The following is a 25,153-nucleotide window of genomic DNA, read 5'->3' as shown; positions in this document are numbered from 1 at the left end:
CGATCGTTTTTTTCTCATTGGCGCAAAACTTGTACGAGATGGCGGACACAGCAAAAATTTTGTTTCCGAAGTTAAACAATAGCAATTACAGTGTTTGGAAATATAAAATGCAGTTGCTTCTCATGAAAGAAGAACTGTGGGATGTCGTACAAAAGCCAAAACCGGAATCTCCTGATGCAGAATGGTGCAAGAAGGATGGGAAAGCTAGGGCAACGATCGGACTGCTAGTTGAAGATAATCAGTTAGTTCATTTACGGCGACAGGAAAGTGCAAAGGACTACTGGGAAGCCTTAAAGTCATATCATGAAAAATCGACTTTGACAAACAAGGTGTTTCTGCTGAAAAGACTGTGTCGTATGCAGTTAGAAGAAAATGGTGACATGGAAAAACATATTAATAGTATGTTAAACATCGTGGATCAGCTTACCGGACTAGGAGAGACATTGGCCGATCATTTGGTAGTGGCGATGTTATTATGCAGTTTACCGGACAGCTATGAAACTTTGATAACAGCATTGGAAACACGTCCGGAGAACGAGCTAACACTAGAATTAGTCAAAGGAAAGCTCATAGACGAGTACAAGAGGCGAAAGGAAGTGCAAGGTCACAACAGGAATGAAGAAAGTGCCATGAAGGTGGACTCAAAGAAGAAAGTGCAAGGAAAAGAAGAGAAAAGTGTGTGTTTCTGGTGTAAAAAACCAGGTCATTTCAAACGTGATTGTGCAAAATTTAAAGCTACCGGTAGTAAAAAGAAAAATTTTTCAAGGGCAAATAAAGTGCAAAGTGCTAGTGAAGTGATTGTAGAAACGCATTGTTCACAAGAAACACAAGAAGGTGAAGATGCATATGTATGTTTTAAGGCTAGTGCAAGGGAAGTAAATGTAGGTGAATGGTATGTAGATTCTGCTGCTACTTGTCACATGACAAATGATAAACAATTTTTCAAAACATTAAACTATAATGCAGAAAGTAAAATTTATTTGGCAGACGGTCGAATGTTAGTAGCCAAGGGTATTGGGGAAGGTGTTTTACTGTGCAAAAATGAAGTTGCTAAAAATGGAAAATGTAATGTTGTAGTAAAGGATGTTTTGTATGTGCCAGAATTAGATGGTAGTCTCTTATCTGTGAATCAACTAACAAAAAAGGGTTTTGATATATATTTTTCGGGGAAAAAATGTCATATTAAGAAAAATGGCAGCATGATCGCTAGTGCTACAGAAAACGGTTCTTTGTACAAACTAGATGTTTGTAAACAAGAGTACAGTAATGATACACAAGCTTTAAAGGTTACTCAAGGAGAAATAAACAATTGTATTCATGTGTGGCATAGTAGGTTAGGACACAGAAGTCCAAAGGTACTTGAAAACATGGTTAAAGATGACTTAGTTTGTGGGGTAGTATTAAAGCAATGTGGTACTAAAAAGATATGTGATGTTTGTGTACAAGGAAAAATGACAAGAAAGCCATTTTCGGAAAGCAGCTATAGGGCCAAAGAAATTTTAGATTTGGTACATTCTGATGTTTGTGGGCCTATGCAAACACCAACTCCAAGGGGAAACAGGTATATTTTAACATTTATTGATGATTGTAGTAGGTATACTGTTATTTATTTACTGAAAAACAAAAGTGAGGTTGAAGAAAAGTTGAAAGAATATGTGCAATTCACCGAAAACTATTTTCAGAAGAGGCCAAAAGTGCTTCGTACAGATAATGGCGGCGAATATACATCGACTAGTTTACGGGCATTTCTCAAGCAGAAGGGCATAATTCACCAAAAAACGGTACCGTACACTCCCGAACAGAATGGTGTAGCGGAAAGAAAGAATCGAAGCATTACAGAAATGGCACGGTGTATGCTAATTGATGCGGGCATGGAAAATAAATTTTGGGGTGAAGCTGTACTAACAGCAAACTATCTTCAAAATCGTCTTCCCACTAGAGCGTGTGAGGTGACACCATATGAAAAATGGTACGGCAAGAAACCATATCTTGGACACATAAAGGTTTTTGGATGTATTGCATATGCGATGATCCCTAATCAGCAAAGATCAAAGTTAGATGTCAAGGCAAGAAAACTAATTTTAGTTGGGTATGAAGAAAACACAAAAGGGTACAGGCTACTAGATGTCACTACAAACAAAGTAGTGATAAGTAGGGACTGTCATTTTGTTGAGAATGTATCGCATGAAGTACCAACCTGTGAAGATCGTACTGTCTTAGACACACAAAATCTTCCCAAAGAGGATGCAGTATTACAAGACGAAGATGATGACCTTATACCGTTAAGTTTAAATAACGCTGAAGCATGTGAAACTCTTGAAACCTCAGAAAGTACCCGTAGCTACCATGGAGAAAGAGCTCAAGATGAAATTTTTACCGGTAACAATTTAGAAGCAGAGACAGTGAGAAGATCATCGCGTTCCACCAAAGGAAAACTACCTGCCAGGTATGCAGAGAAGGTGGTGGTAATGACACAAGAAGAACCAAGAAACTTTCAGGAAGCTATGAGTAGACCGGACAAAGAAGACTGGAAGATGGCAATGAAAGAAGAGATTAGTTCTATGCACAAAAATCAAACTTGGGATTTGGTGAAATTACCAGAAGGAAAGACAGCACTAGGTAGCAAATGGGTTTATAAAATAAAAGAAAATACTGACGGCAAAGGCTCACAGTATAAGGCTAGACTTGTTGCGCAGGGGTTTTATCAAGTCTTGGGGGAAGACTATGATGAGGTTTTTGCACCGGTTGTTAAACAAACCACTTTGCGTGTGTTACTTACTGTAGCAGGAAAAAGAAATATGGAAGTGAAACATTATGACATAAAGACAGCTTTTTTGTATGGGGACTTACAAGAAGAAATTTACATGAAACAACCTGAAGGTTTTGAGCAACCAGGTAAAGAAAACCTTGTATGTAAGTTGAAGAAGAGCATTTATGGTCTTAAACAGGCTGCTCGATCTTGGAATAAAAAGATAAATGATTTCCTTGTAAATAATGGGTTCAGGAGGGGAAAGTCAGATCCTTGTTTATATTCTAAGGAAGTAAATAATACTCATGTGTATGTATTAATATATGTTGATGATGTAGTTATAGCTTGTACCGATAATAGGATTATTGATGAAACACAGCAGTTGCTTGCAAAAGAGTTTCAGATTCATTGTCTTGGCGATTTGAGCAGGTACTTAGGGCTCGAAATCAGCAGAAATGTTGATGGATATTTTGTCATTTCGCAAGAAAGTTACATCGATAAAGTGCTAAAAAGATTTAGGCTAGAAAATGCAAAAACGTCAAAATTTCCATTAGATCCTGGTTACATTAGAAATGTGTCATGTGTAGAATCATTAAGTAAAGTTGATGCAAGTTTGTATCAAAAGGCTATTGGCGCATTACTGTATATAAGCAATAATAGTAGGCCAGATATTGCTGCCAGTGTTTCCATATTAAGTAGAAAAACTAATAATCCTTCTCAATCAGATTGGGTTGAAGTAAAAAGAATTCTCAGATACTTGAAAGGGACCAAATGTTACAAATTGCAGTTGGGTAATAAGAAAGAATGTGACAGCAAACTAATAGGGTTTGTAGATGCAAATTGGGCAGGCGATTTAACTGACAGAAAATCAAGCAGTGGTTATATTTTTAAATATGCTGGAGGTATTATTAGTTGGGCAAGTCGTAAACAGTCATGTGTTACCTTGTCATCTACTGAAGCAGAATATGTTGCAATGTCTGAAGCTTGTCAGGAGGCAAAATGGCTTAAAAATCTGTTGAGTGATTTGCATGAAAGCTTTTGTGAACCAATTGTAATTAATGAGGATAATCAAAGCTGTCTAAAACTAATAAGTAGTGACAAAATAAATCCCAGAACCAAGCACATAGAGATAAAATTTCATTTTATTCGTGATTTGGAATGTAAAAAAGAGGTAAAATTTCAATATTGTCCAACTGATGTAATGATAGCTGATATGTTAACAAAACCACTCCAAGGCGTAAAAATAAAACAGTTTTGTACAATGTTGAATTTGTGTTAAAATCAAAATTGCAACATTGAGGAGGGGATATGTTGGTATTGTAAGTTGGGTTTTTCAAAATACATATTATGGCAACAGTGCTGTGAGTAGTAGAAGTTTGTATTCTGTGATCGATATTGCACTTGCACCTGACTTGCACAAAATTATGGTTAACAATAAAGGTTCTGTGGTTTAATTCTTGTGTGTCATTATACAAATCAGAACATGCTGCAGGTCACGTAAGTCGACCCGACCTCGATACGCCATCTCTTGGTAGGAAGGTAGATTATTTAAGTGTTGCCAAAAACACAATATACCAGAATATTACGACGGGCCGGTTTTACGTGCCGCACCCTGTATTTTGAGACCTGAAGATCACACTCCAGGATTTAATTATAGCCCTATTTTGATCGAGTTAGTATAGGGTTTACACCTTCAAAACAGATAGATATCCTAATATACGTGGTTATACTTACATCCGCAACAATTGAGCATCAAGATTAGATACACACACACACACACACACACACACATATATATATATATATATATATATATATATAATGTCACAAAGCGTAGTTAGAAATCTCTTTTCTGTGAAAATAATTCCTACTGTACTTTCCCATTATCAGGCCTATATCATTTTTCTTCAAGTTCCAGGTCTAGAAGTTGAAAGAAGTAGATCTTGACACTTTAATATATCTCTTCTCGAAGACAAATTTTTTTGTGAGGATTTTCGAAATAAATGGAAGTATTAGATGCTTCAACAAAAGCATTTTCTAAGAATAATTGAGTGGTGGTTTCAGTACCTTAAACCTCGCGTTGTTAGCTACTGTAGTTGATTTTCCTCGAAAGAAAGCAGGGATCAACGAAATCTTTACTACTTCTACTATAGATGCTTGAGTGAAATATACCTTGCTCGATTCCTGATCCAGAACGTATCACAGACCTTAAAAAAAAAAAAAAAAAAAAAGCCGAATTTCTGAATATAAAGAGGCAACGGATGATAGGTATGAAAGTTAGAAGCAAGGCTTGTTTCATTGGCCCCGAAGAAGACCATCATTATACCATCTAATTCAAGAATATAAACGTGCAAAACGAAACTGTTCAGTTCTATAAAAGATGATGAAGGATTAGATTGGAATTTCATAGCAAATATCAAAAGAGTCTTCCAAGCATAGTAATCAGAAATACAGAAGATCGGTTGTAACAGTTATTCCAAACCACACGATGTGTTAGATTCCCTGTGTTTCAGATTCTGATGCGGCAAAATACCTTGAATTACTTTTTAGCGAAAATGAAGTGCAACGAGGTATTGTGATTGTGTCACATGGAAAATCACCAGGAATAGATGGTCTGCCTGCTGAATGGTATCAATAGTTTTTTCCGATAATTGGTGAAACTTTAACAAAAATTGTAAACGTGCATTTTAGTGAAAATTTAATGTTGAATATAAATCACATAAAGTAATTGTTTTTATCCCAAAGTACGCTAATCCTACAAAAGTAACTAATTACCGACCAATTACACTTATGAACTTTGATTATGAAGTAATGGCACGGTGTTTAAATAAGAGATTGATTTATTAGCAAGATCCTTGTATTGGAATATTACATTTTACAATGTACAAGAGATGTTACTACAATATTCGAAGATTCCTTAATAAATAATGTTTTTTTGTCAATTGATTTTCATCAGGCATTTGATAGTGTAAACCACGAATACTTGTGGCTATTAATTAAATAAATTTATGTTAGGAGCAAGATTTATCAAGTGACATATGTGTTCGGAATACACTTCTTCAGTGGCTGCCAAATATAGATCCCATGACACTTTATCATATGCTTTCTCTGGAGCTTACAAAGAATATCATAGCATCTTGGAATATGCTATTTGCAGACAACATTATGTTGGTGAGTGAGACCAAAGCAGCACTGCAAGAGAAATTAAGAGTTCCTATCACTGCGAAATTAAAATACCGCTAATTTTACAGTAATTATGTGATATCTTCAAATTGATAAAAGATAATCGAAAAGTGGAGCAAGATCTCCCTAGACGATGTTATTTTGCATGAGGTACCGTTATCACGAGTCACCTAGTAGCTTTCCGTTTATAGTTATTTAGAAACGCGAAAATAAATGCCGATTTTCTAAATGGCTGGAAATCGAAAGCAGATATATGAGTCGTAATAACGGTATCTCACGCAAAATAATATTATCTAGGGAGATCTTGTTCCACTTTTTGCTTATCTTTTATCTATTTGAAGATATCACATAATTACTGTAAAATTAGCGGTATTTTAATTTCGCAGTGATGAGGCCTTTTAAATACCTGGAGAAGAGCGTAGGAGAACAAAGGGCTTAGAAATAGTAAATCTAAGATAGAATATTTACATTGCCCATTCAGCAAAGATGTAATCGAAAATACAAAAAGAAACACAGCTAAAAGACGAAGAGGTGGTAATGATGAAGAAATTGAAGTACTTGCGATCAACACTACAGGAAAATGCAGGAATAGAAGAAAATGTAAACAGCAGAATTAGCAGCTGTTGGATAAAATGGAGTGAAGAAACACGAGTGTTGTATGACTATAGGGTACCAGTACGGATTAAAGGAAAGTTTACAAAACAGTAGAGAGACCTGCCCTATTATATGGAGCGGAATGTTGAACGACAAAGAAGAGAGAGGAACAGAAGTTGATGTTGTTGAGATGAAGATGCTGCGATAGATATGTGGATTGACGCAGAAGGACAAAATTAAAAACGAAGTAATGTAAATAAACAGTAAAGTTGAGACCAGTAGTAGGAAAATTGCAAATAGACTTCGATGGTTTGAATATTCAAGAAGTTCTTCAGAATACGTAGCTCAACGAGTGAATGCAGACCGAGCAAAGAAGAACTGGAGAGATTGTGTGCAGAACGATGTAGTGTTATACGGTGTCACAGTGTATATGTCAAAAGACAAGAATATGTGGAAGACTGCAACCAGAAAAGCTGACCCCAGCTAATTGGGAGAAGAAAAAGAGATGTAGATAAAGACCATGAAACTGGTTGTGTATGAGTGAAAAAATCGTAATATGTAATTTTTAAATTAGTATTAACCATTTTTGCGTGTTCCTTTTGCACACTAGTCACATATTATGCAAAACTAGTAAATTTCCCTGTAACGGAGAAAGTCATCCTTTATTGATTTCTAGCAAATCTTGATTATATATATACACTATACTTACTTCCCGTGTCAGGTTTGTTAAGTTAGAGTCCTATATCTCGGGAATTAAAGTTATCCACTTAATTACATTTGAAATGTTGGTAAACCTAAACAAGTTTAATGTGTATGTGAAATACTATAGTGTGCAAGTGTTTGGTTCTTGAGTTATTGGCTATTAGACTTGGATTTTGGACTCAAGTACGTCCAGATCCCAATTTCGATGGCAAATAACTCGAGGATCAGAGATCTGCGTAACATAATATTTCATATTTGTAGTAAGCTCATGCCAAGTTTAGTCAAGATCAGGTGAGTTCCATCTTTTAGTGAAATTTCTAGATTCACTGAGTGCAAATCCAACTTCGATGGCCAAGAACTTGGAAACTAAAATGTGTATACCATATTTTATACTATGCTCGAATGTATAAAGTTCATAAACATTTACCATTATACCAAGTTTAGCCAAGGACGGGTGGATTTTATCGATCGTGATTCAATGATATTTCTTCATTTCACTAAGTTCAAACTCAAATTTACTGGTCAATAACTCAAGTTGTCTATATACCATAATATTTCATGAATGTACTAAGCCACGAGGCCTACTACCATACCAAATTTGGTCAAAATAGGATTAGTAACGTCGGCAGCATACCAAATATAATGACGTTTCACTAAGTAGAACCCCAACTTTGATTGCCAATAACTCAGGAACCAGAAACTGCATTTCATAATATTTCATGTGTGTATTAACCTCATCAAATTTTACCATTATTCCAATTTTGTCAAGATAGGATGAATTTCATCAATTGCGTTTCAATGAAATTTCTTGATTGGACTGAGTTCAAACCCGGATTCGATGGGCAATAACTCGGAAACTAAAGATCTGTACACCATATTATTTCATGTTATGCTCGAATGTTTACAAAGCTCTTAAACTTTACCACTATATCAATCTCGGTCAAGATTAGATGAGTTTTATTGATTGTGATTTAGTGGAATCTCTTCATTTCACTAAGTCCAAACTCAAATTTGGTGGACAATAACTTGAGAACAAATGATCTATATAACATAATATTTCACGTACGTACTAGGCTACATAAGGTCTATTATCATACCAAATTTCGTTAAGCTCGGATTAATATTGTCGGTTGCATACCGCATATTATAACGTTTCACCAAGTCGAATCCCAAATTTGATTGCTAATAACTCAGGAACCAAAAACTTACACTCCAAAATATTTCTCATGCATACTGGATGCGTGAAGTTCTATCCCAATTTTGAGCACATACGATATATGATATCCTTCAGATAGTGATTTTTTTTAAAGCAAAGTCAAATGAAAGAATATAACTGTTTTCCTGGTGTAAATGGCTTTGATTTAATATTGATAAGAGATTTAATGTTGATAATATTACATGTCATACTTTTTCCTTATTTTGAAATTTCCACTAATTTTATAACAATCGCATTTCACGTAAAGGAAAAGTCATTTTTATGGCCAAGACTATATGGAGTCTGTGACGCCATTTACACTATAATTGTTGTTTTTTCTCTTTAATTTCTTTTGTGAAATAGTTTGATGTCTAATACATGTTTTACTGTTTGTTGCTGTTTTTCTTCTATTTATCCTTTCACTAAGAATTTTTTGTTGATTCTTTATTTTGTTTTTGTCTTTCTTTCAGTCACCTCCCTTACGGGAGATTTATAAAGAAGTCCCAGCCATTAGGGCCTTGTGGACTATGTCACTATATTTGTTTTAATTATAAATTGTTTGAAATAAGTAAATGTACTAAAATGGCACGAGCCAAGATGGCCGAATTTGTCTGTTTTAAATAAAATTGTTTATCACACTGTTAATGTAATAATACAGAAGGATAAGCGGCGCATGAACATATTGAAAATGAAAAACAGTATATGAAGATTGTAACAAATAATAAAATTGTCCATAGTAATGAATTGTAAATAGTAAAAATTGAATAAAAATGAGCAAAGCTCCCCAATACTTAGTGTTTACAGCGCCATCTCTTATCAACCCGTTTTTGTCCTTAAAAGTCATCAATAAATATGCTACTATGGAGATGAAAATTTGTATATTATTTCAATAACAATGTATCTAAATTATTGTTTCTTTAGAACAGTGTTCTGTTTGTTTAAAATTGGTAGGGTCTACCACCGTGGCTCAGTAGTAGAGCACATACATCTGGTGTGTGGGGTCCGTGCTTCGATTCTTGGCCAAATAAATTTATGGTGAACAATATTGTGTCCGTGGGTTTCCTCGGGGCACTCCCGCTTCCATTCATATTCTCATTCGACCAATTTTTTCATCAACATTCACTTGTCTTAATCATCCGTCTATCTTAGTCAAAATGCATAATTGTGGAACATTAAACTGAAAGATTTCATTTTATTTTCATTTTCTTAAAATTGTTACATGTGCATTAGTATTTACTATAATAATATCAACTTATAAATAAATACAAATAACTCGATAAATAAATAGAAAGAAAAATTTCGACCTAAAAAGAAGTTTCTCCAATTCTACACGCTTTTATCTCAATTAATTCAAGAGAAACATCAAGTGAAACAATCAATTGAACTTAAAGCAAGTCTTTTTCTCCTCAGTTTCCAATATAAGATATAATTTTAAAGAAATCAACTAAATCTTTCATCATGTTTTACTTTGTTCTGATCTTTTTACGCATATATCTCTTGTTAACTATCATAAATGTCTTCACGTAAATCGTATGAATTCAAATTAATAGTAATGAGATTACCTAAGAGTAACACATGCTTGCGAAAAACCTGAGGTACAAAAATGTAAAAGTTAGCTTAATGATTTTCTCAAAAGTATTTCTAGAGTTTAGCCGCGATGGTGGAGTACGTAAGGTCCTACCTACGAATCCAGGAGCCTAGATTCTATCATCGGAACGAGTAAAATTTATATTCTTGTTTTACTCTCATTCAAATGCGGTAGAGTTTATCTATGCCTTGTCAAAAAAATACCCGAGAAAGCCTGGGAATAAAGGTGCTTAGAGCATGTTGCTGAGATTTGACTTCTTCTACGTGTCAACCAGAAGTGTTATGGGACGTATACGAGAGTATATGGCATATACCCACTTAATATTTTTATAGGCCAGCGTATACTCATCTTAAGTTTATGAAAGGAAGAACACACATGGGAATGGATTGATAGGTATTTTCAATAAGTCAAGCATTACATCACTGACGTCATGAAAAGATACAGCCATAGGTTTACACAATAGTTTGGAACATGGCCTGTCCTTAATGCAGGGCATATGATTGACATTATCTTTAGATTTATATCGCTGTCCTCCGTTGGCCTATTCTTAATGGAGGACATATCATTGACATTGCTTTTACATTTACTTGTAAAAATAACAATGAAATCGATTTCATTATTTGTTTCTCTGTCATTTAACATAAATTTCGTGTTAAATAATCTCTATAAAAGACCTGTTGATAGTTCCCATGAAGAAGAGATCATTCAGTAATCTCTTGGAAAATAAAGTAACATATACTGCAAAAGCTGTCTTGGAATGTTTCGTTTTAAAGTAACCATCACATTGGTAGATTCTGGTTCGTCTGCATGGATTAGTTAATGCAAACTTTGCCATCAAATTACACTTGGTTGTAACGATTCATCTTTACTTTCCACAAATATGTCTGATGGACAATTTTTGAGATGTCGTCCTCCAGTCAAGTTTCAAAGATGGTGGACAGATTGTGAAAGTTCCAAGAATATCGACTCCTATCCAAGATTTAATCTGAGATGGTGATGAATGTTACAATACTTTGCAAGATAATAGGTTGAGTTGTGCAGAACAAACAAACAAACAAACAGACAAAAAATGGTAATATGTATTCGATTCTCAACAGTTTAGGAGATAGAGTGAGATAAAACGACATTTGACAATAACGTAAGAAATACTATAAATAAAGCAATCCTTGTCTCTGAATCATATATAATAGTTACTTTTCCGTTATGATTTCTACCTGTTAACAGTGATACTCATAGCACAGTATATACGAACAACTTGAATTGATTATTTTATTTTAGACAATCGTCTTAAACGACAAGTTATCTTGATGACGTGCTATGTCCTGTATAAGTATTCGAAAGATATTTAAAATTTCCTCATCACATTACCTATAATTTCATTTGACTTTTTCCAAACTGTTCAAATTTTAACAAATATTGACTTAAGAGTTATTTTCTCATTTAGCTTCAATTACTATCTCGCAAAGCATTTTCGCATTCTCCTAAAACATTAAAAAATTAAAATATAATAGGCATTGCTTTCAGTTAATATATACTAAACATAGTAATGGAATAAAGTAGCAAGTAATAAAAATTGTTTTTGAATTGTGATATATAAATAATTATAATTTATTTGTACAAAGCGTTGTTTACATGAAATAATTTTATTAGGTACTTGAATACTCAAGAAATGCTTTGTTTTTAAAGTTATTTGCATGGAAGTTTATGGTAACATCAGTATTATAATTATATGTATAGATATATATCAATATTTACAACGTAAGAATTAAATATTATAAAGAATTATTATTACTCTATATATTACCTAAATAGTATGTACAAGTAACGTAATGAAGTTACATTCTTTCTAATCTGGCATTTTATGGTGTTTATTCATTTTTAAAAAAGTTGATAAATATAACACATGAAAATCACTGGAACTTCAGAGGCAATTTGTGCATTTACTCAGTACTAAATGCATTATTACACAAAGAAGTTCATAAACATGGCAATGCAGTATTTTTCAGGATTTATTAATATATTTTGTGATATTGAGAACTAAATTATTAGTCAGAAGTAAAACCATGTTTTACTTTTCTTTGTATATATCACACAGAATTTTCAAGAGTTGTAAATACTAATAAATTCTCCTTGAAAGTGGCGAAGTTTAGAACGGACATTTATCAACGCCATAAATAATTTCAGAAAGATGGAAAGAACATTTTATATAGGTAAGTTCAATTATTTCCTTTCTTTTTTTCTTCTTTCTTTCTTCCATTTTGTGCGCTATCATTTCCAATAAAATTTTAAGTTATTTCATTTTCTCCTTGATCTCAAATATTACTGGAAATTCTTACTTCTATTATGCTTTTAATATGAACTAGTATTATATTGTGCATGCAGATACCAAATTATGAATACTCTGTACGTAAGTCGCAACATGATTGTAGCAAACACTATGTGATGAAGCGCGTTACTAAAGTAGGATATTTTAGATAGTATTCTTAACATATTTATAGATTCTTAAGTTTCGTTTCTCAAGAACTTTACATTTTTTACTGTTGGAATAGAATTATTCATCATCATTTGCCTAAGATGCAGCGCTTAAATTTACCCAGAGCCTATCATGAAACATTTTATTAAAACCCTTTAACATTTCTTATTTTAATCATTTTTTGTGATGATGCGGGAAAGTGGGGAGCTCTTGGTACTGGATTTTGATATTTTTTTCTGTTATCCACTACATTTTTCTTTTAGTGTTCACTCTCTTTGATTTAAGTATGAGTCCGGACCGAGAACACGTACAGAAATAGATTGTCGTTATGTTCACTGATAGATGTTACGGGATACATAATTCAAATAAGAAAATTATACAATGTATCTGTTATATTTGTTTCGGTTTCGTATGGTTTCGGTGTTCTCTGATACATTCATCGGTGACGCTTAAACATTGCTAAACTGGACGTACTGTTATAATTTCTCCTTCCCTTGAAACTCTCTTCAGTAAAAAGTAGAGAACCTCATTCTTCAAAACAGTAAAGAGAAACCTTCATAATGCATCTAATTTAACAATGTTTAGATGCAACCGAGAAAAGTCTCACAGAACACTGAAACCATATGAGTAAATTACAAAAAATTCGGGACACAAGGTAATATGGATCTTATGGATTATACTTCTTTACTTCATAAAAGAAATCTCAAATTATTGTCTTTTTGATTTTTGCTACATGTCTCAAATTACCAAGAGAAATGTTGATATTGAAACATATAGTTTCTTTTAAAAAAATAAAATATGCAAACGTGTTCCTTCTCAGGCAATGTTTAAAATACTATAACTATTACATTGTTTTAAAGTTCAATTTACACTTCTTAGCTGCTTCATAATTGTCCATACATTCTTGACAATCTCATAATCTTTCAGCGTCTTCTGTTTCAACAGGAATTACTTCAGCCATTTCACTGAATGTAACTACAGATTTCTTTCTCTCTCTTTTATTCGTGGTTTCTTCTTCTGATTTTTCTTCTTCTTCTATGTCAATCTGGAAGAGTAACAAATAAGAAGAGTTAGAAACTAAGTACAAAGTAAGACCTTTAGGTAGCAAAGTAGTTTTGCAATAATGAAGATACTATAGTGAAGCGTCTGCGTTAAGTGTCTGGCAAGAAATAATTGAGCTACAGATGATCAAAGGGATTTATTTATTTATTTATTTATTTTTCTATTTGGTGATAGATTAGTGGAATAGAACAAAATCATAGAATGAACAACTTCTTAACTACAAGACGGATTCTTGCATTTTATTCAACAATGGTAAAATTAACAGAATCAAGTAACAATCATTTGTTTGTTGCTAAGCAAGTCAAGAAATATATTATTAGAATTTTATCAAGACAAAATAGCTGCCGAATAACTGTCAGAGTTTTAAACTCACGTTTACTTCAATTTTTAAACTTTAAAATATTTTTACTTTAGACAATTTGTGTTTTGATATGATTTTTATAACATATAGTTGAAGTAAAGCATATCCGGCGCCAATATCAAGATTTATTCAAAATAACTCAATAGTTTCAATATTTCAACTTATTGGACAACAGGCAATTTCGGACCTATATCCGTGCCATTATGGTTGCAATGTATGCTGTAACTATTAAAAATATTTGATACAATGTAGACTTTAATACAGGCTGTTTGGACCCAAGTCTGCAGTTGATGCTTGCATCTAGTGATATGGTATTAGTTATACAGGTAAATAAGAATAAGAGTCATTGAATATCATGTATTTACTAGCAGATTACAAACCTGTTCTGCCTCATCGGTAGTATAATCCATAGAATTGTATGTATCTACGGGGTATTCATCTCCGGAGTTATCGTTGTGTGCATCAAGGGTTACTTCTGATTCATTTCGATAGAAGTTACTGAAAAATTAATGAAATTTATATTTAAATTTATATTGTAATTGTATATTTAAAAGAAAACAAACTCATCTTGAAGTTGTTGTATAATATTTTATAGATTTAAATCAATAAGTGGAATAATATTTTAAGGAGTGCAAATAAACAAGATAAATTGTTGATAGAGTACTGAATACACAGCTAGATGAACATTGTATTAACGTAGAAAAAATGTTATAGTCCATCAGAAATTCTATGTGCATATGTAGTTTTTAAATAAGCCAATAATAGTAGCAATAAAAATAAATAAATAATAAAAAGAACTATGTTCAGTCTTCTTCCAAATATCCTAACCATTTAAATCAATATACAGTATATTATTAATGATTCTTTCAATAAGGATTTTAAACAGATAAGGAATATAGACTATTTTTGATCTAAATTATTCTATACATATGAGTTAGGAGGTTTTCTAAGTGAAGTACGTACCATAGTTTTGTAGGGGAAGATACTTTGAAACATTTTTTTTTTTTTTGAAATTCTGTCTGTTGTTTATTTTTTTTTCCGTGATGTGATGTTTTATGCTTGCAGTTGTAGGTTGTAATTTGGTCGTTTCTCAGAGATTAGTATATTATAGGCAATTTGTCTAACATACTATTCGCCAAATTCTACTGCGACCAATAGTATAAAGAACGATTTTGTTTCTTTTAGTAAAATCTCTACATATAATAATACTCAACAATAATTCAATAATTTTCACAATTATTTTTCTGCGTAGAAAAATATGTTAACCAAAACGATTTTATTATTATTGTATCTTATGTTTGCGAATATCTTGTGCTCCTGGTTTTGAATTAGATTTCCAATTGAAACATGACATTTTTTATTTTGTTATGATTGCAAATCCCTGACCCCTCACCAATTATGGAGTAGTCAGAAGTATTCAAAGAGCAAACGCAAAATCCTACATTCAGTTCTCTAAGGACCATGGTTTCGTTTTGATAGGTCAAGTATGATTTGCAGCACATGTCATACTTCTAATGGTTTTACTTTTAAAGTTATGCTTAAAAGTAACTTATGCTTTAATGCATTCGAATTATTAAGTCCTAAAATTTAATAAATAATTTTAGATGACAATAATTTCAAAACCAAGCAACTTCGGATCCATAATTCAAAAAGTTTTCTTATCGCAGTTACTATTTTCGACTCTGAAAAATTTTGCTGTTGATACATTGATAATCACTGTACGTGAAAGTTATTTGTGAATAATATCATAAACTGTAAAATAAAGATTGATTAAGAAGGTATTAAGATAGTATTAGGAAAGAAAGAAAAGGAAACTACCTCATTCGTTATCAAAAGATATTATCAAACCATTAAAAATGGATTGGGTACAATAATCTCCTTCCCTTCTTAACCTTATTAATACCACGAAATATTTTATGTGCTTGCATGTGAGCGTAGTGCTATCTTTATTTTAGTGAAAGTCGCAATGCCTGTAAATATGTATACATTTAAAACCTGCTTTCCGGTTAGACATCTGTAGAGTTACAAACTTAGTACCTTTAAAAAATATGTTATTATTACTATTACTTCTCTATTTTTCTGTTCATTATTGTATTTATTTGTGGTTTAAAAATTATTTATTTTTATTATTTCATGTTCCACAAAAAACGGTACTGTGAATAATAATAATAATAATAATAATAATAATAATAATAATAATAATAATAATAATAATAATAATAATAATAATAATAATAATAATGGATAAAAGGTTACACAAAACTTAAAAATTACTATACCAATTTAAATTTGTTTAAAGTTTGTCACACAGAAAGCAATATCTTAAAAAAAAAATACTGATACATATTGAACACGTTAGAGTTTTATCATACTAGTATAGATTCCGATATTACTTACTCTACATATGTGGCTTTCACATCGTCCTCGCTTACTGTGTTACTATGACCAGAGTACCTATCAGACCTGAAAATATTTATATACATACGAATAAATATTGTAAACGATGTTTAATAATTTTTATTGAAAAGAAACCACATAATTAACTAAAATAAAATAATGAGAATGCACATACGGGAACTTTTACAAACTGATAGTATTCAATTTGTGTGTAAAATTTATAACCAATGGTAATATGCTTTTCTGATTACAGATAAGCTGTTTAACTTACAATACACTATCGATTAGAGATAATTGAATCGGTCATTGCAGAAAGGGCACATGTTCTGTATTATTAGTATAGAACATGTGCCCTTTCTGCAATGACCGACTCAATTTTTCATTGTAGACAAGAGAGAAATAGTAGCTCACTCAATACGAGACTCAATACGAGACTCAATAAGATCAATAAGCCATAATACATTTTTGAACAAAATAAAATATAAGGAAACAATCTAATGAATCTCAATACGCCAATACTTTATTATACATGGAAATCCTCATTAGGCGATGGAAGATATCAGATAGACTATGGAAGATTCAGGAGAGGTATCGGAGTAGCTTGGAGACCCTTCCCGGGGCTGACATTTTCTCTGATCATAATCTTGTGCTGGCCGAAATAGATATTCAGCCCAAAAATATAGGCAGAAGAAAAGTAGGCAACAAGCTGTTGAATACTGAAAAGTTGAAAAACGAGGAAATAAGAAATCTTTTCGTTGGGAAATTTGAAGAAAAATACTCAAAGGAAGAAAAGATAGGTGCAGGTAGTAATAGACGGTGGGAGTATATTAAACTTTGCATATAGCAGGCTGCAGAAGAAAGTAGGTAGAGTAACTAGTATCATAACATAGTAGAAGAGGTTATTTGGCACACATGTGCTATTTTAATGAACAACTTTCACTTTTGAGAACCTTAAACTTTTAACTGACTATCTGCTATTCAATACACTTATGTTACCTCTTTTCTTTTTATTCAATATCCTTCTCCATACATTATATATACTTAGTCCACTATTCCAGTTCATAAGTTTCTTGCTTTCTTCCTTTCGTATCCATTCCGCTTCTTTCCATTTTCTTACAATGCTTCTTTTCTCTCTTTCTAGCCCCTCTACATCTTCCCAGTCCATTTCATGTCTTGTCTTCTTCACATTGCGTTACTATCCCTCTTTAGCCATACGTCGTTCTTGTGTTGTTTAATCCTCTCCATGTTTGTAATAAAATTCTTTTTAGTTCTTTTATCTACATCACTTCTTTAGTGGCAATAAACACCTGCTGAACATTCTTTCCTATACTACATTGTTTCGAATCTCCCTTCTACCTTTCTTATTGTCATATCTAAAAGGTTTATTTTCCCTTCTTCTTCTAGTTTTTTTTATATATATATAATGGTTAAATTACATAAATTTCTCTATCTGATTTTCCTTTGTTTTCTAGAACTGAAATACTTCATAAATTTAAAAGTATTAGTAATTTGGAAATTTTTGTAAGTAAATACCTTACTTTTGCCGCCAACCCACGAACTTATAGGAATAACTGTTTCGAATATTGGTTACTCACGACTATAGCATGACTATTAGCTTAGCTCAATTATGCTCAAATATGTCGATAGCACTGCCTTAATACCGAAATACACTATGGTGTGAAAGATACCTGTTTATTGAATGTTTTTCTCTTATGCAAGCATTCTGATATAACATTGAGTATAATTACACAACTTGTACGAGGAGGGATCCAAAAGGAACCTGATTCTAAGTGCGCCGCTGTTCCCAGGCATAGTAGAGAGTTCTCCCACTAGATGGGTCTAGTAGAGACCTTCCCAAATCAGTTGGCTAAGATGCGTTTGTGTAGGAGGTTAACGTTTGATCGTATTATTGTTTTTCTCAACTGTTCTCGTTTGCCGCCTGCGAAATCTTTATGGCAGATTCAAAGCAACAAAGAGTGTGTTTGAAATTTTGCTTCCTACTTTGAAAATCAGATATTAAAACTTACCAAATGCGTCAAGAGGCTTTCAAGAAGGATACTATGAACCGCACACAATTTTTTGAGTGGTTTGGATCCTTTAAGTATGTTAAGATGAGTGTTGAAGATCATGCTTGTTCTGGGTGCTCTTCATCATTTTGAAACGACGAAAACATCGAAAAAAATCTGCCAAAAAATCAACAAGGATTGTCGTTTCATGATCGATGATATTTCAAAACAGACAGGAGTGAGTTGGAGCTCGTGCCAGCGTGAGGGTTTGCAAATGAGACGTGTTGCCGCTGAATTTGTTTCTGGCCTGCTCACACAGGATCAAAATCATTCGTCTGAATTTGAGCCAGGACTTGAAAAATCAGATTCTTGAAAAGTGGTCCAAACTTTTTGACCAACGTGATGACAGTTTCCGAGAATTAAACAAAGTGTTTTGATGGTGTAGAGGCTGTAAAAAGAACTTCGCAGAGCGCAGTAGACGATATAAAAGTTGAAGAGTTCCAGAAATGCTTCAAACAGTGGGAAAGAAGACTGGAGAAATGAATCATATTTAATGAAGAGTACTTTGAAGGCGGCTAAAATAATTTTGTAAAAAACTTAATAACTTAATAAATTATTTTTTAGAACAAAAGTCCGGTTTCTTGTGCTCCCTCTCATATTTCAAAGGTTCAAGTATATCAAATCATGGAAAATATAACAAAAATAAAATTAAATAAAATAACAATATAAAAAGAATAAAATCTAATCATTACTACTTACTCATAGCTTCCTTCTTCACTAAGAGGCTCTTTCCGTACTTCATTTCCATTGTATCCAGATTCTCTTCTTGGTCTGGTTTAAATAAAGAAAAGAATTATTATTAATTGAATACCAAATTGCTGTAAATGACATAAAGATCGTTATTTTTATTGCAAACCATTTGCATAATTTGATGTGATACTTATCTAAACAAATTTTTGAAACAAAATACTTCAAAAAAGTCAAATTTTCATTTTTTTTTTGTAGCTTTGTTTCTACTCGTTCAAAATACCTCATATAATGACCATAGTATTTGATACTAAGTACTTCGGATGTGCATTACCCCCATCCCTGTCATTTGCATTATTACTGTTGAAGAAGTCTCCATTTTTTTTTCAGGTTTGCTATACTGTTGCATCTTTAGTTTGCAACATTGCATAACAAGTGTGATATAGTGAGTATTTATTAATTTATATTTAGGTTTAAAATGTGTATCGGTTGGCAACACTTAATTGCAGAGTATGTCAAATAATGGTCGCCTGTCAATATTCAAATGGTACGAAATTTCAGCGTTTTGTACTTGTTAGTTTGAAAGTTACAGCGGCGTATCAAGATAAGTGGTCCACTCTATATACAGGGTGTTATAAGAATTTGTCACAATATTTCGGGAACAGGTTCCTCACCATCAAAATAAGAAAAAAGTTCATATGGACCTGTGCTGAAAAGTGGATAGTTTCGGAGTTATATGGTACCGAAAACGTGAAACAAGTGAACTTTAAAAATTCATAGCTCCACTATGCTATGGGACATATCGTAGTCGGGGTCAAGATATCACTGAAGAACTAATCTGTGAACTATCCAAATATTCATGTTTAAGAATACTGCGGTACTTGTACACCAATTTTTAGAGGTAATTGGAGAGTGATCAAGTACTCCCAAACAACCTCTCTAAAAATGATTGGGCAAGTACCAGGCAAGTAATACCAGAGGTTCTGAAAGATGCATATTTGGATAGTTCACATACAGGTTTCTTATTTATGTCTTGACCCGACTACGATCGGTCCTATAGTAGTGGAACTATGGACCTTTAAAGTTCATTTTTTTTTACGTTTTCGGCACTCTATAACTACGAAACTATCCACTTTTGATTACAGGTGCGCACAGTGGTGCCCACCCCCCTTATGTCCATGACGCACCCCCCCAATTGTCTACCCGTAGGTGTTCTTCCATGAAAAAATCTTCTTTTCGATTAATTTTTACACTCCCTCAAACATATTTATACAGATTTTTTAACCCCCCCAAATATTTCAATGACGCACTTTGCGTCATAGCCCCCCCCCTTGTGGGCACCCCTGGGTGCGCATGAACTTATTTTGATGTGAGGAACCTATTCTCAAAGTATTGTGACAAATTCTTGTAACACCCTGTATATAAAGACCTGTTCGTACTGAAATGTTTCTTGAACACCTTGAACATTCATATTTATTAAACGATGTAAGATTATGGATACTGCTAACCACTAGTTCAGCCATTAATTACTTAAGAAATACGTATACATATTGATTACAAATGAATTGCTGTAATTAATTTGCAAACTTCTGACAATAATATCAATTTATTCATCCCCTAATGACTTATTAATGGGAGAACTTTCTTCCAAAAGTATTAGGTGAGGTATTACCCCCCCCCCCAACTCCGCAATATTTCAAATTCTGATCTGACAATGCTCCACTGAACAGCAAGTCAATCGATATCATTGTCTAGCATTTTCTTTACTTACTGATCGAGTGACTCATGTTTTGTCCTAGCTAATTCCTGTAGATTTTTGCTCAAATCCCAGTCTCAATATGCTTGAATATTCCATATCCTATCTGGGATACATTTTATAGAGTTATTTAATCAATTCTTGTATAATATTTTGTGTTGCTTATGGTTGTCACGAGTGAGAACATTGTAAGATGAATTTAGCTACAAGAGTTGAAAAACAGTGTTCTATGCAAGTTGCACTATATCTATGAAATTTTATGACTACAAGTGTGTTCTTGAACGAGTGAAAGATCAAAAGGAAAATTACTCTTACTTACTTAACATAGAGGAAGTAGAAACCAACGCCTCCACCAACTAGTAACAGGAAAACGATCACTCCTAAGGTTATAGAAGCAGCCATTAAGCCAGTTGTATCTGTATCAGAAGTTGAAGGTGACGTATATTCACGCATAGGATTAACTTGAATATTCGGCTCTCCTGAGTTTTCAATTTTTCTGAAATGAGAAGAAGAGACAAAAAAGTCATTTCGTATTCCTCAAGTCTTGTCAACTTATGCATAACTCTAATCACAAGCTAAAAGTATATCTGTTCGAAGCATTGCAACAATATTAAAATAAAGGATGGTAAATTTTTATAATTTCGTGCAGAATTCATGTCTCAGTTTACATCACATTATTGCTGCTACCTAATTGCTGCAGCTTGCAGTAGTTTAAATCAAATTACGGCATCATTTCGAGTAATTATCTAATCGTAGATTGATGATACTTTGATCAGACTGAGAATACTTGTTTTTGATTTCATTGCCAAATCAGTAAACAAAATATTAGATTTAACGCTGATTTTTTGGAAATACAATTCACTGTACCTACGTATGTTTAGGAATTCTGTGGCTCTGTTGAACAGCAGCGACAATCTAAGATAAATTGAGAGCAAATCAGCGCACTCAAAGACTCATGTTATCACCTGTCAAATATATAACCCAGGTTCGTTCGTGGAATTCTGCTCACTTGTTCTATGTCACGTGTGCTTGCTATACTCAACTTGCCTTAAAAAGAATAGTTAAATAGTAGGGATGTAGTTATTAGGTGGCAATAGGTGCCACTTGTGTGCTCACGTTACGTAAAATTGTGCGCAATGTTTCAAGCCGTGCTATCTAAGGTTATAACTAATCATATATTATGGTTTATACTAACACGGGCAAACTGCTCTTGAAATTTCGTTGAGAGGTTAATTAAATTAGGTTGTCTAAGAAGTATTGAACCTTTGGAGATCGAAATTGAGAATACATTTATTGTTATTTGAAAATAATATTATGAAACCACATATACATTATTTTGCTTGATGACCTGATATTTTTCAGGCAGCACCATAGAACTTCCTTAATTTCTGGCCAATAAATTGTGAGACATGGCTTTCACAGGCCTCTTTTAAAACTAACTTAATACCATTCATGGAGTTCAGCAAAGTCAGAAACCACACGGTACCAGATCTGGGGTATACGGCGGACGCATTGAAACCTCCGAGACAAGTTCTATCACTTTCTGATGGAGCGATGAAAATGCATATGGTCTGGTGTTGTCATTTCTGTTGATCAGTTCCCGATGTTTCTTATGAATTGCTAGGTACACTCGCGCTAACTGTCGACATTACAGGTCCGAATTTCTGCCCGCGGGAGCAGCTCATGATACACAGTGCCTTTCCAATCCCATCAAACTCACACCATAACCTTACTGGGCGTCAGTGTGAGATTTGTCACAGGCTGAGGACTTCGACCACAATCCTTTTTTTTTTTTGCTATCCACTTTTCATCATTCGTGATCAACCGATTCAGAAATGGATCGACTTTATTACTTTTCAATAGAGATTTGCAGATGGAAATTCAATCGAGTAAAATGTTTTTGAATCAGATCTGTGACACCAAAACGTTAAACTTTTTTTTTTATAGTCAGCTATTGGTTTAACACTGCTTGATGAATGGTTAGGTCATTAGTGATTTCATTAGCAATTATATTAGCATATAATCATAATAATGCATAAAGTTTTTTCAATATAATTAAAAGGGAACAGAATGAACATTTAAAATAATAATTTTTAATACAAGTATTTGCATCGAAGCAGCCAAAAGTGGAAGCAGCCTATGGTCAAGGTTGTGTGTGAAATGGAAGGCAAACTTTCTCATTGGAAAATAACATTCAAGTGACGTCGAAGCGTGCTTTTACATTCCTGGTACGCAGATAAGAATATAAAAACATATAGTGGCATTTTGTGAGGTGAAAAATAAAACATGGATTTTTTTTTAAAACTGGACAAAGGAAAAAAAGAAAAAACAGCAGCAATCAATGTTTCATCTTTCAGTTCAATAATAATATTTTCAGAAATTATCATCTGGACTTAAAAAAAGTCAAAAATACAAACATTCCCAGTCAAAAATACAAAAATTCCAAAAAGTATAAAAAGTCAAACTTCTAAGCAAATGGATCACTCCGGATCAAAGAATCATTCGGTTTTCATCATTCGGACTCACTTTGTTCAGAGCTTCAACATCAAGTCTCTAAGTAGCGGTCGTCAGGACATTAAGTATAAACTCAAGAAGAAAGTATAACTAATGTCTGGTATAGTGTGACAAGTTAAAATTATCTATGAGCAATTTACATATTTTTGTGGTAATTGTATGCTTCTTTCTTTTAGTAATATATTTATGCATTTGACTTATATGTAATTGTTTCTTTTATTCTGAATATTAATTAATTACATTATGCATTCTTCTTATTATTTTTATTCAATCTCTTTTATTCTACTATCTATCACATCTGAATGAAACGTCATGGATCATTTGGGTATGGTCTCCATGTGACAGGCAATACGTTGTAACTATAATCCCACTATACTACCCGTTCCATTATTGTGGCATACTTTTACATTTTACCTATTACACTGTTCTGAATCAATTTTACTTATTTATTTATATGTTAATATGTCGATCTTGCTTGGTTTGTACAGAATATCATCCACTTTTTCTGTGATTGGTCGCCTACTGCGAGGAGCATCTTGAACATCGACATTTCTAGAACGAAGGCGACAAAATCATTTGGCTGTTGTTTTTCCTCATTTATGGACAAGATAAATTCCAAATGATTTTGTATAGATTTTGAGATGTACGTATATTCTAAATTTATCTCATCTTAGTAGCTTATAATTCTTTACCTGCCACTTGTAAAAGTCTATTAAAGATTTATGAAATATTACTACCTATGAAACAATCACTACAGAGGACTTTTAAGAGACACCTCGTGTTTATTATAAAATTTAATTTACTGATATATTGCTTTATTGTTAATTTATTATTATTATTATTACTTTGAATCATAAAGGCTTTTAATATTTCAGCTTTAATGTAACTTACGATTTGAAGTCATCTACTGTAAGTATATCTGTTGCTTCATTCACAGCATATGCTACTATATGGAGATGTGATGGTTTCTGTGTTTCTCTGACTTTCCGGGTATTTCCATTTCCAGAGCGAAAAGAAGTTGATAAGATTCGAACTGTTGTTCCTGTTTTCACATTAAGGCTGTTTACTATTTCATCGATATTAGTAAGTGTTCCATCCGGTATCGTAAGTTCAAAAATGTTTTCCTTACTCAGCAGCTTTACCTATAATAACAATAAAATATATATTTCATTCATAAAATAATCAATTTGAATGCTATATATTGTCACAGCATAGGTTAATACAAATTATAATTGTAGATAGGGTTGCTTATAACTTAACTGCAAATATAATGTAACTTGTGTAAATATTATATGCAATATATATATATATATATATATATATATATATATATATATATATATATATATATATATATATATATATATATATATATATGTGCATCTTCCCTAGATGATAACTGAAAAACAATAACTTAGATAGAGCTAAATTTGATAATCAAATCTAACTAATTCTACTTCTATGCACTTAATTAAAACAGCTTTATCAGCGGCAACAAAATCTGTGTGACATTAATTGGACTCGAATTTAATATTTCTTTCAGAACCGAAGCTATGGGAAACCTAACGTGAGATCTGAACCACATGAGCTGTCACTGAGAATCGAAGCTGGATCTCCAACGCATAACGTCTGTATCTCGCGAGCGCGTGATTACCATAGAGTAAGAGTAACGACATAGTAAGTGTGTCGTTATGTACTTTCGTTACCTTTTCCTCTGTTCTTCATGTTCTTACCATTCACGTTAATTGTAAATTTAAGGTTAATTTGAAATGAAATGAAATTTAAGTTTTACGTTCCACGGTTAGGCCGGCTAGGCTAAATGAGAC

General features: G+C 32.9%; 1 protein-coding gene across 2 annotated transcripts in view; it reads right to left on the bottom strand.

Annotated features, from left to right (window-relative positions):
* Positions 1–11,505: 11,505 nt before the first annotated feature.
* The window catches only part of LOC145686513 (protein dachsous-like), a 147,329-nt gene continuing 133,681 nt past the window's right edge, over positions 11,506–25,153 (bottom strand). Inside the window, exons 14-19 of one of the 2 annotated variants that reach the window (XM_081759896.1) lie at positions 24,219–24,469; positions 21,133–21,309; positions 19,070–19,141; positions 16,305–16,370; positions 14,288–14,405; positions 11,506–13,529 (exon numbers count right to left, since the gene is read on the bottom strand). In XM_081759896.1, the coding sequence (XP_081616022.1) occupies positions 13,398–13,529; positions 14,288–14,405; positions 16,305–16,370; positions 19,070–19,141; positions 21,133–21,309; positions 24,219–24,469 (816 nt within the window). In that variant the 3' untranslated portion in view covers positions 11,506–13,397. The remainder of the gene's footprint in view (positions 13,530–14,287; positions 14,406–16,304; positions 16,371–19,069; positions 19,142–21,132; positions 21,310–24,218; positions 24,470–25,153) is intronic. The other variant, XM_081759897.1, reaches the window with a different exon arrangement.

The sequence above is a fragment of the Thermobia domestica genome, chromosome 5 (assembly GCF_964235325.1).
Source record: "Thermobia domestica chromosome 5, izTheDome1.hap1.1, whole genome shotgun sequence".
Lineage (NCBI taxonomy): Eukaryota > Metazoa > Arthropoda > Insecta > Zygentoma > Lepismatidae > Thermobia > Thermobia domestica.
Note: the sequence above shows the minus strand (reverse complement) of the source record. Positions and strands in the feature narration are given on the sequence as shown.